The 11,773-nt window shown below is 50.8% G+C and overlaps 1 protein-coding gene across 1 annotated transcript; it reads left to right on the top strand.

The window, feature by feature from the left end:
* The first annotated feature begins 9,331 nt into the window (after positions 1 to 9,331).
* Positions 9,332 to 11,144, top strand: LOC124663149 (pectinesterase-like). The gene is made up of 2 exons (XM_047200883.1): positions 9,332 to 10,388; positions 10,471 to 11,144. Exons 1-2 carry the CDS (start codon positions 9,332 to 9,334, stop codon positions 11,142 to 11,144), a joined length of 1,731 nt encoding a protein of 576 aa, XP_047056839.1.
* The last annotated feature ends 629 nt before the right edge of the window (positions 11,145 to 11,773 follow it).

Here is an 11,773-nt window from a genome sequence, read left to right as displayed (position 1 = left end):
CGGCCCTTTTTATAGGCCGGAGGGAGGCGGGGGAGCGGTGGCGCTCATTAACGCCGACATGCAGAGCTAGGCGCGACGAGACGCGTCGCTGCGCCTCTGCGGGAACTGCACCGTCGTTGCGCCTCTACGGGAACTACATCGTCGCTGAGCGCCAATAACTTCCGTCGCGAGGTAGGCGACAATTAGGTTAAAATTTATTGTGCCGCTGACGGGTCGGGCCCGTGTCGCTTCACCTCGCTTTTCGTTGTGTCCGCCGTCCCCTGTGGGGCGGGGACGGGCTCGGGGCGCCGGACACCGTATCGGGGCGTGCTGGACAAAAAACGGGTTTGGGGGACGCGGCTGGAAGCGTTTGTTTGTCCGGCGCACCCCAAATAGCTTTGAGGACGCTTTGGGGGACGCGACTGGTGATGCTCTAAGGTAGTGTCAAATAAGGAATTCTCTCTAATCTTTTTTTTAAATTCATTAGGGTGAAAACCCGACAAAGCTGCTATTAATCACTGGAGTACAAGGAGACCCTAAAAGATACCAAAAATTACATAGGGGTCTAGAATATGCAAAGAGGACCCTAAAGGAAAAACAAAAACGCGATCAAGTCCTCCGTCTTCCTCCTCCAGATCGGGCTCGACCGACGGACTGCGACATCATCTCCGGGGACACACCACTTGGAGACGAAGCACGGGAGAACACCGTTGGCCGAAGCAAAGCAGCGGCGGAGCGACAGCTCTACTGTCATTCAGTCCGACGCCAAATAGCATCGGAGAGGAGCTCCTCAACAAAGTTGCTGCCGCCTTCAAGTAACTCCTGCAAGCAAGCCACCACCATGGGGCTTGAGCAAGCGAGAGATAGAGCCGTCCGTGACTAGTACTGCGCCATCAGCAAGAGGGAGAAGCACAACTTCATGACACCTTCCACCCCCTTGCCTCCACGGCCGGTCAGGCCGTAAGAAACCAAGCAGCCCACCCCCGTGCCCACCTCCCCCGCCACCATGGCCGGCCAAGGAGGCAAGAAGGCCATCTTCTCTCCAGCTGACGACTCCTAGGCGCCTTACCGAAGAGCGTAGCCGCCGCCGAACTCCAGTCAAAGATCCACCATGGATCTGGAAGGAGGTCACCGGCGACGGGCCACCTGGTGCCGCGCTAGAGCACCAGAGAGGCACTCAGCCCTTGCCACCTCTAGATCAAGTCTTTGACGCCAACTTCGACCACCCCCCCTCACCACCAAGGCCGGTGATGTGGGCATAACCCTTCGGGTACCCGATATTGCCATACCCGATACAGATTATGAAGATGGACCAGCAGAATGACTCGACAAGCTGGACCCACAAAGAATATCAACTTGGATCACAAGAAAGAAGACTCCAATACGAATCCTACTAGGACTCTTGTAAACCCTAGCTTGGCTGATATATAAAACCAGGCAGGGGCACCTCTTAGACAGGCATATTCAGAAATATAAATCATAGATGCGACGCACCTAGATATCGCAACCCGTAGATTAGAACTAGACTAGATCCAACAACTCCGCCTATGGCGGCCCCCTGTACATATATTCATATAGTGGATTGCTAGCAGGACGTAGCGATCCTCCACCGCGGGGACGTGAACCTGGGTACGTCGTGTCTTCCCTCACTCCCGGAACTTCCATTGTCGCCTTTCTCTAAAACCCAAACCCCTCATGGTGGGCATTGCCGAGGAACCGCCTCGTCAGCCGGCCAGGAGCGGAAGAAGAGGCGCCAAGAGGAGCTCGAAGGAGATGACGCTGGCCTTATTGCTGATATCGGTCGAGGAGGGGCTCCCTGGACTCCGGCCACCGGAGTAGAGAGGGACACCGCCAAAACTCGGCCCGCTCTGGATCTGGCCGTGAACCAGAGCTCCTACTCCAAATCTAACCGGCAAACCACCGAAAATCTACTCCTAACCTAGGAAACTAACTCTGGTGCCTCACCTCCGCCACCTCCAGTCGGCATCACCGCCGGAGGGGCTCGGGATCAGGCCAGATCTCGTGGATGAGCCTTTGGCTACTGTAGCGAGCGGAGAGAGGGGACGGGGGAAAGTGTGAATTCTCTCAAATCCAAACACACCCCGAGTTTGGAGGAAGAAAAATGGAGGCACCAAACGCGCCGTAGCAGTGGCGTTCTCGTAATTTTTCTCCGTCGTGGCGAAAGCTCCAAAAGCCCAAACGCTCTCTTTCCCCCCACAAAATTCGAAATCACCCCGCCCCCTCTCTGACAATACGATTCCCCACTCCCCAATGGCCGCTCCGCCGCCGGCGCTCACCCTGGTAGTGGAGAAAGGTCCACGCAAGGGAGAGACCCGGCAGTGTGCCGCCGGATCCGCGCTCCGCGTCGGGCGCGTCGTCAAGGGCAACCACCTCGCCGTGCGCGATGTGGGCGCCTCCCAGCAGCACCTCGCCATCGAGTTCCTCCCGCCGCCCGCCGCCCGATGGGCCGTCTCCGACCTCGGCTCCTCCAACGGCTCATTTCTCAACGGCGCGCCCCTCGCGCCCAACGTCCCCGCCCCGCTCTCCGATGGGGACTCCATCAAGATCGGTGAGTCCACCGTGCTCGCCGTGTCCATCTCCTCCGATTCGGATCTGGACGCCGCCGCTGCTGCCGGCCCCGAACCTAGGCGCTCCTCGCGCTACACGGCGGCGGCGGAGGAGGAGAAGCCCCCTGCGGTGACTCGCCGGGGCGCGCGGAAGAAGGCCGCGGTGGCCGAGATCCCCGAAGTGGAGAATGAAGTACCGGACGCGGCGGCGGTAGTGGTGTTGGAGGAGGAAAAAGCCCGCCCGGCTACGCGCCGGGGCGGACGTGGCAAGGCAGCTGCTGCGGTGCCCGCGGATGAGACAGAGGAGGTTGTAGAGTTGAGACCCCATGGGGGGCGGAAGAAGGCGGAACAGCCCCCTGAACTAGAGAAGGAAGAGGAGGGGAAGGAGCCCCCCGTAGCGACGCGCCGTGGTGGACGGAAGAAGGCGGAGCAGCCCCCTGAACAAGAGAAGGAAAAGGGGGAGAAGGAGGCCCCCGTAGCGACACGCCGTGGTGGACGGAAAAAGGCCGCAGAACCCGCTGAATTGGAGAGGGAAGAGGAGAAGGAGGAAGCAGTGGTGGTGACATGCCGTGGTGGGCGGAACAAGACCACGGAGCCCCCTGAACCTGAGAAGGAAGAAGAGGCGGAGGCCCCGGTCGTTACGCGTGGCAGGAGGAAGAAGAATGCAGTGCCGGTTGCCCCTCCGCCACAGCCTCCGAAGACGAGGTCCAGAAGGGGCCAGGGAAGGGTTGCAAGGACCACTGGTACAAGGAGCACTGTTCTTGAGGACGAGGAAGTGGAGGAAGAGGAGGAAAATGAGGTGGCTGCACAAAGAGAGCTGCCAGGGAATCTGACGGCTTTGACGGCAGTAAAGGATGGTGTGGAGGAGAAGGGGGATAAGGTGGCATCTGAGGATGTAGAAATTGAGGTGGCTGCAAAGACATTGGAGGAGGAAGTCCCCAATGGGAGGGTCAGTGCTCAATGTGCTGTCTCTGCCAATGTGGGTGATGAAGAAAAGGGTGGTGGAGCAGAGGAAGATGATGGCCAGGGAAGGGTTACAAGGACCACTAGTACAAGGATCACCGTTCTTGACGATGAGGAAGTGGAGGAAGAGGAGGAAAATGAGGTGGCTACACAAAGAGAGCTGCCGGAGAATCTTTCGACTTCGACGGCAGTAAATGATGGTGAGGAGGAGAAGGGGGATAAGGCGGCAGCTGGGGATGTAGAAATTGAGGCGGCTGCAATGACATTGGAGGAGGAAGTCCTCAAGGGGAGGGGCAGTGCTCAATGTGGTGCTTCTGACAATGTGGGTGATGAAGAAATGGGTGGTGGAGCAGAGGAAGATGATGACATTGGGGGGTTGGTTGGAAGTGGAGGAGAGCTAGGGGATGGGATGGAGGTGAAACGTGCTGGTAGAAGCAGCCTTGAGACCATGACACTGGGGGAGTGGTTCGACCGGATGGAAATATACCTCCCAAGGACGATCAACGAGGCTGCTGATAAGATGATCGCTGAGTTGGAGGAGAAACAAAAGCGTATCCATGAGTACATTGCGACGCTTGGTAATAGCTCTAACCCTTACTGAAAATTATGTCGTCCAGGCTGGAGAATGACCAGAAAATACACTGGAGTTGTTCCTGTGGTGACAGTCTGCGCTTACTAAAGAAAGAATCAATGGTGGCTTTTTCCTTTTGGATAGTAGGGGTAGCTGGTAGTAGTTTCATATGTTGACTTTTCCTCTTTGGCTTGTGATTAGCTTAGTATTTATGTATGTACTGGTATTTCAGTATTTATGTATGTACTGGTATTTCTGTGTGGTTTCAGGAAGGTGTAGTTGGTACTATTTATGCACTTTACTCATTGTAATGTCAGAACACTTGGTTTCAACAATGAAATTGATAGCTTATCCCCTTTGTCATAATATTTTGTTGCACATGGATACTAGAATGGGTAGGATAGTTTTTTGTTGACTATAACTCATTGACCTGCTGCCTTTGATGCCCCATCTTGTCAGCATGACATTTTTGTATGTTTTTGCACATAAACACTGCCGTATTATAACAATTGTAGGCCCTCAAGTTTCAGCATGAAAAAATGTTCTGTAAATGTGCCCACTTTGGTATATAGAGCAGATTCTTACACTTATTTACCCCTTTTCTTGCTCCAACACTTCATGTGTTTTATTCCTTAGTTATTGTCTGGTAAGCAAATGCCGTTTTTAATGACGCCTGCACCAATGCCTGGTTCTTCTATTGCTGTGAAGGAGATGCATACACTTGAACCGATACCCAAATTTGCAGAAAATGATTTTAACGCCATGGCTTTTTTCAGTTTAAATGTTTGTTGACTAGAAAATATATTTCTTACTCTGTAGATATACCCACAATACCACCAGTCCACCACCACCTCTAGTAATATGGTTTACTCAAGTTGCTGTATGTCCTATTTCTGTCAAATATTGTGTCTGTTCGCGATATAATACTTAGCAGGCAGTATTCTGATAGCTTGTAACTATAATCAGTTATAATTATCCGTCAGTGGTATACGAAAGAATATAGGATATTATATCAACAGACATATATCCACACTCTCCTCCAATTGTTTTAACTGGATACACTCTTAATTTTGGATAACTGGATACAATTGTTTTATCTCTCGTCAGATAAAACTGACTGAAGGATCTCATTGTCTCATGAATTTTGTAACTCTAGGATGCCTTAAAGCTTGTGAACTGAATGGTGCTATAGTTAATTAGCAAGGATGTAATAATTCCAACTAAGTATTAGCAGTTAAAACTTATAATGTATGAATTTGCACAATATATCTCTGTAAACATTTCATCATTTCATTGAGTATAATACGAGCGGACGACTGCATAAACTATCGCTAGCTGTGGATCCCACCAAGACAAGGCCTCCCCTTGGAGCGATGGGGTGAACAGCAGCATCCCGTTCTGAGTGATTCTTCTATGCAGCATTGGCTTCTACCTCCAAATCTTATTTCAGGTCTTTACAATGCTCCTGTTATGCGTATTCTGCACCTCCATTGACCAGTTCAGTTCGTTACTTTTGCAGCTATGCCTTGGGATCCTTTCCAAACCAAGTAACGAAGGTCAGTGATAAATTTTCAGCCGAAGCTATCTGCTTCACACTCTTAGTGGTGAATAGACTCAGTGATAAATTTTCAGCCGAAGCTATCTGCTTCACACTCTTAGTGGTGAATAGACTCAGTATATTAGTACTCCCTCCGTCCCAAAATGTAAGGTGTCTAAGGATTAGTTAAAAGTCAAATCTTATCAACTTTGACTAAATATTTATGAAAAAATGTGTACATCTACAATATTGAATGGACACATTAAGAAAATATACTTTATGGTGAATCTATTGATATTGATTTGGTATTATAGTTATTTATATTTTTGTATATAAATTTGGTCAAACTTAGAAAACGTTGACTTTTGACTAATTCTTAGGCGCCTTACATTTTGGGATGGAGGGAGTATATCTTAGCGCATATAGGCTAATCTGGGCTGCATGAACTAAGTTATCTAATTGGTTGATTCTGATGGTTGATGTGCCATTCGTGGTCAGACATGGACACTATTTCAAAATAACTGTTTTGTCCTTGACGTATTATTCCCTATGCATCTCTTTAGCATGACAATCTAAGAATTGATCATGCCAAATACCTGAGTTTTGTTCATTTGTTACATACAGGCTAGGTGGTAAGAAGACACAGGAAACAAATTTGGCAAGTGGATTGTTCCTCTTTTCATAAAGGTAAGTTTTCTAAAGAGTATTACAAACTCATTAACTTGCAAGTACCATGAAAAAAATATCGCTCTGCAAGAGGTAAGGGAAACAGAAAAACTCAACACAAGCGAGTAAAGCAATTGGCAAAGTTTTGTTCAATTCATATCTCTTTAGGTTATGTTAGAAAATTAAAAGAGAGATTCTTCTTGACTTGTGAATGAAAAGGTAAGTGTATAGCCAATTTTTTGTGACCGACCCCCCTCTACTAATTAAATGTTTGTGAGATAAGCAATTAGTATGGTATATTAATCATGCCAATATTTCCATTAAAAAAATCCATCATCATAAGCGAAGTGTAGATTTTCAATGTGGGGACACATATTGTGCGGAAATATTGCTTTTATAAGTTGCCAACAATTCAGTTTGGGAAGTTTCATTTTGGCCAGCAGCGTCTATCATGGACAGGTTCTTTCTCGGATGTGGTTAATTGCTATTGCTTTTTTTGACATATAGCACACAACTTCAGTAGAACGGCCAGCATTTCTTCATATGAGTTCAGAGTACTTGATGTTGTCACATACTTACAATGAGCTAACAATTACGCATTAGTGCACATCTTGGAAGACTGAACGCTGAAACAAACGACAGCAAGATTTTGCCAATTATTTGTCTTATAAGCTTTAGAATTTTTTCTTAATATACATATACTTAAGTATTTTTTTTCATGTCTGGGGAAAGAAGGACTGCATGTTTCCTACCATTGTGGCCAAACTGTCTTTTTTCCACTGTAAGTACAAGCTTTTGCATGGAATGAGGAATCCCACCACAACGTACTAGGAGTTCATCTAGTTTGAAAAGCTTTTATCTTTGGGTTGAAACTGATAATAGATTTATGTTTTAACATTTGCTGCTGTGCTTCTGTAGACTGTACACTTGATCATTCTGTTCTTGTGGTTTAGCAAAAAAAAAAAAGATTTTTTGTAAGTGCTACAAAACTTAAGTGTTCTTATCCCATATTTTCCATGATATTCCAATGCATTAAAGATATAAGTAAATTTCATCTCTCAGATGCAGACTATCATCACTTGGATTCTTAAGACCCTGGTGACTTTATGCTTAAGTTGGAATTGAGCTTTCTGTAATTGAGACCTTGAGTGAACTGCTGAAGTGATTTCTTGGCAGTCACCACGCTCCTTCAGGACCTGTAGCATGTGAAGATTTATTCCCACGTCTTAAAATGTGCATTATTCTAGCAGTTATGCTGAATTTTCAAGTTTATGATGTTAAATTTGAGCTTTATTATTGTTGGTACCTTGGTTTCCTTCTCTCACCACTTTGCGCAGTCAACGATCCAGTTAGGCTGTCAGTTTTTTTTGACATGCAGTTAGCTGTCAGTTGGTACACATCCGTTTTTCTGACTGTTATTAGCTATGCTTTGCCTAATTACTTCAGCAATAAATAAAACTATCGTTCAGGGAAAGTTTATCCAATTGGAAAAGATTCAACCGTTATGCACATCCTGGTACAAGGAAACATTGAAAGTGCTGATGGCCATTGACATGAAATATTTCTTTTTTGTGAAGGACTTGAATGATTCAGTAATCAGCATTAGCATGTAAGACCTCATACATTGTTCTGGTGGCGACCATGGAATTGGCTCGCTGTGATTACAGCATCCATTGAACAATTTCTATGAGGAATCACGTGTATATGATATCACTCTGTTGCAGGTATACAAGAGTATAGTCCAATGGTCACGCATTTGCGACTTTAAAGGTAGGTCGTTCTGACCCTTTCCTCCCTTTCTTTTGATTTGTCCCTCCTTTTTCGTAAGCAGATTTTTTAAGCTGTGAAAGGAGAAGATAGAGAGAAGTAACTTTTGAGTTGAAAGGGCCTATATGATTGGGCGAAATTGGCCGTGTGACACAATTGTTGTTGTGCTATTTGCTCGGAAACAATATATGAAATAAGGAATTTGCTTGGTACCACTAGCCCACTACGAACTCGGATTCCTTTGTTAAAATACGCCTAACTATTTCATGTTAGAATAGAAGAATTCATAATCTTGGCCTTTTTGGTTGATTGTTACATTGTGTAACTGCACCATTTAAAATGGTTTTGCCCTTTTCACCACATTTTAGGCTTCTTTCAAGCCATCCATCTCACCATTTGCCACAGCAGCGCAAAGGTTGGGACACTTTTTCAAATTTTCAGGCAAAAATCTCCGCCATCTTCAAGAAATGCTCTTTTGTTAGCTGATGTATGTTTTGACAATATATCTGAAATTCGCAATGGAACTGATCAAGTTGCAAAATTTTCATTGTGCTTGCGCAAATGACACACGGTAACAGGGTGTGACAACCCATTTTGTCATTTAGTTGCCAAGAAGTTGTGTTAAGCAAAACCCTCGGTAAGATTCATAATCGGCACAAAGAAAGAAGCGAATCTGCAAGCCTGCATCGCCAAGCAAACACAAAGGAATCCGCCACCTTGAGTGTCCGTGCGTCAGGTACCCGTGGCCTCATGATCCAACTGCCTAATTCGCTATGTAAATTCCACGAGAAGCATGGCACAATCTGCATGCCGCATGGCCGAATCATCCCGATCGGGACATGTTCTAGCGTTGCTTGCTCCAAGTATCGACCGACACTCGCCAGTCGCCACGCCGGTCGAGTCTAACCAAAATCTTTGTGAATTTGTGATCACTCACAACTTCCACGGCACTCATGCTGCAACAACGTGATCCGATGATCCTATCACAGAAGAGAAAAAAGAAAGAATTCTAAGGTGATTAACTTGGTGTAATGGAGCCAACCAATCGCCTGAAAACTAACTTTTTTCTCACAGTGGAAAGGAGGAGTTGATAAAGACTTCTCCTGCATGCTATGCCTATATTAGTTCTGCTCGCCTTTTTTCCACGACAAACTATACCTTGCCTCCGTTCGCGCCAAGACAGATTACTTGTGTTCGTGGCGCCTCTACAATATATACGCACGCGCGGACGCACGTCCCGTGCCAATGGCGATACACTCCTCGCGACCGCTTGCTGCGACAATGGCGCCATGGACGACGAAGCTGCTGCCGCTGCTTTTGGTGCTTCTGCTTGTTGCCCGCGGCGGCGACGGCGCAGCAGTGTTCTCCGGGTACACGTTCAAGGGGCAGGGGGAGGCCGAGGCCTTCGAGGACGCGCTGCTGCGACAGGCGTGCTTCAACGTCTCCTCCTCCGGCGCCGGGCGCGGCCATTGCGTCTCGCGCCTCGACACGGCGCGCGGCGGGGCCGGCAGCGGCCCGGTGCCCGTCCTCCGAGCCGCGCTCCGCGACACGCTCAGCGAGGCCGTGGGCGCCGTGGGATCCGTCGCACGCCTGGCGTCGCTGTCCAACCACGAGCGCGAGGAGATGGCCGTGCGCGACTGCATCGAGCTGCTGGGGTACTCCGTCGACGAGCTCGGCTGGTCGCTCGACGCCATGGCTGAGCCTGTCGACGGCGCGGAGCTGGAGACGGAGACAGGTGGCGTCCGCAGTGGCGCGCGCGCCGAGGACGACCTGCACGCCTGGCTCAGCGCCGCGCTGGGCAACCAGGACACCTGTACGGAGGGCTTCCGCGGCACGGACGGCCGCCTGCTGCGCCGCGTCGAGGCGTCCGTCGCGCAGCTGACGCAGCTGGTGAGCAACCTCCTCGCCATGCACAAGCGCCTGCGCAGCATCATGCCGCTGGGCCAGCGCGGCAAGAACGACACGGCGGCGTCCGGCGCCGACTCGGAGCTGCCTCCGTGGGTGGCGGACATCGCCGGCGGAATCAATGAGGAGATCTCGGAGAAAGCGCGCGCCCGTGGCCGGTCCGGCGGGAAGAAGGCGATGCGGGTGGACGTGGTGGTGGCGCAGGACGGGAGCGGGAGGTACCGGTCAGTCGGCGAGGCGGTGGCGCGCGCGCCGAACCACGGCAGGAGGAGGTACGTCATCTACGTAAAGCGAGGGGTGTACTACGAGAACGTGGACGTGAAGAAGAAGAAGACCAACATCATGCTCGTCGGCGAGGGCATGGGCGAGACCGTCATCACCGGCAGCCGAAGCTTCTCCAGCGGCTGGACCACGTTCCGGAGCGCCACCTTCGGTAAGTCCAGTATTCTGTCTCGTTGTCACGTCACGTGACCATGCGCAAAAGCTAAAGATGCTGCCGCTTTGCGTGTACGCAGCCGTGTCCGGCGCGGGGTTCGTGGCTCGGGACCTGACGATCCGCAACACGGCGGGGCCGGCGGCGCACCAGGCGGTGGCGCTGCGCGTGGACGCGGACCGCTCCGCCTTCTTCCGCGTCGCCGTGGAGGGGCACCAGGACACGCTGTACGCGCACTCGCTCCGCCAGTTCTACCGCGACTGCCGCGTCTCCGGCACCGTCGACTTCGTCTTCGGCAACGGCATCGCCGTGATCCAGCGCACCACCCTCGCCACGCTGCCGCTGGCGCCGGGGCAGACGGGTAGCGTCACAGCGCAAGGCCGGAAGGACCCGAACCAGAACACCGGCTTCTCCATCCACAACTGCGTCGTGGAGGCCAAGCACCCGACCTACCTCGGCCGGCCGTGGAAGCCCTTCTCGCGGGTGGTGGTCATGGAGTCGTACCTCGGCGCCGGCGTGCGCTCGCGCGGGTGGCTGGAGTGGGCAGGGGACGTCGGTCTCGGCACGCTGTTCTACGGGGAGTACAGGAACTTCGGGCCCGGTGCCGGGGTCGGCGGCCGGGTGAGGTGGCCGGGGTACCACGTCATCATGGACCCGAAATGGGCCAGCCGCTTCACCGTGAGGCGCTTCATCGACGGCCTCGCTTGGCTTCCGTCCACCGGCGTCACCTTCACCGCCGACCTAATCAAGAAATGACACACGAGCATATGGATGGCTGGCATCAATGTGAATGTTACTAATTTACATTAAGGGATTTGTTAGTTCTCGACTAGCTAAGAATTAACTTCGTTCTCAGTCAAGTTTTGCATCATTGATATGGTTCCCTAGTTGTATTAGTCATGTTTCATATTGATATATGACATATATTTAAAATAAAAAATAATTTTTAATAGAACTTTGTATATTTTTTTGCGAACCGGCTAACCATAATTTAATTGAAAATGTCTAAGAGCATCTCCAGTCGCGTCCCCCAAAGCGTCCCCGAAAGGGATTTGGGGCGCGCCGGACAGAAAATGCGTTCCAGCCACGTCCCCCAAAGCCCATTTTTGTCCGGCGCGCCCCCATACGGTGTCCGGCGCCCCGAGCCCGTCCCCGTCCCACAGGGGACGCTCCGGGCACGCCGGACACAACGAAAGCGAGGCGAACCGACGCGGGCCCGACGCGTCGGCGGCTCGGAAGCTCGGCCGCCGCCTACGTAGCGACGTTGCAGTTGCCGGGAAGCGGAACCGTCGCATTGGCAACCGCGTCGACGACGCGGCAACCGCCGGAATGGAGTCGGGACTCCTCGGAAGAGCAACCGCTGGTCTTTTCGACTTCTGCGCCGC

This window comes from Lolium rigidum, chromosome 6 (assembly GCF_022539505.1).
Source record: "Lolium rigidum isolate FL_2022 chromosome 6, APGP_CSIRO_Lrig_0.1, whole genome shotgun sequence".
NCBI classification, from domain to species: domain Eukaryota; kingdom Viridiplantae; phylum Streptophyta; class Magnoliopsida; order Poales; family Poaceae; genus Lolium; species Lolium rigidum.
Note: the sequence above shows the minus strand (reverse complement) of the source record. Positions and strands in the feature narration are given on the sequence as shown.

Coding starts and splice junctions, on each gene's coding strand:
- LOC124663149 (XM_047200883.1), top strand. CDS start 9,332: ATGGCGCCATGGACGACGAAGCTGCTGCCGCTGCTTTTGGTGCTTCTG. Junction 10,389..10,470: donor GTTCCGGAGCGCCACCTTCG/GTAAGTCCAGTA, acceptor GCGTGTACGCAG/CCGTGTCCGGCGCGGGGTTC.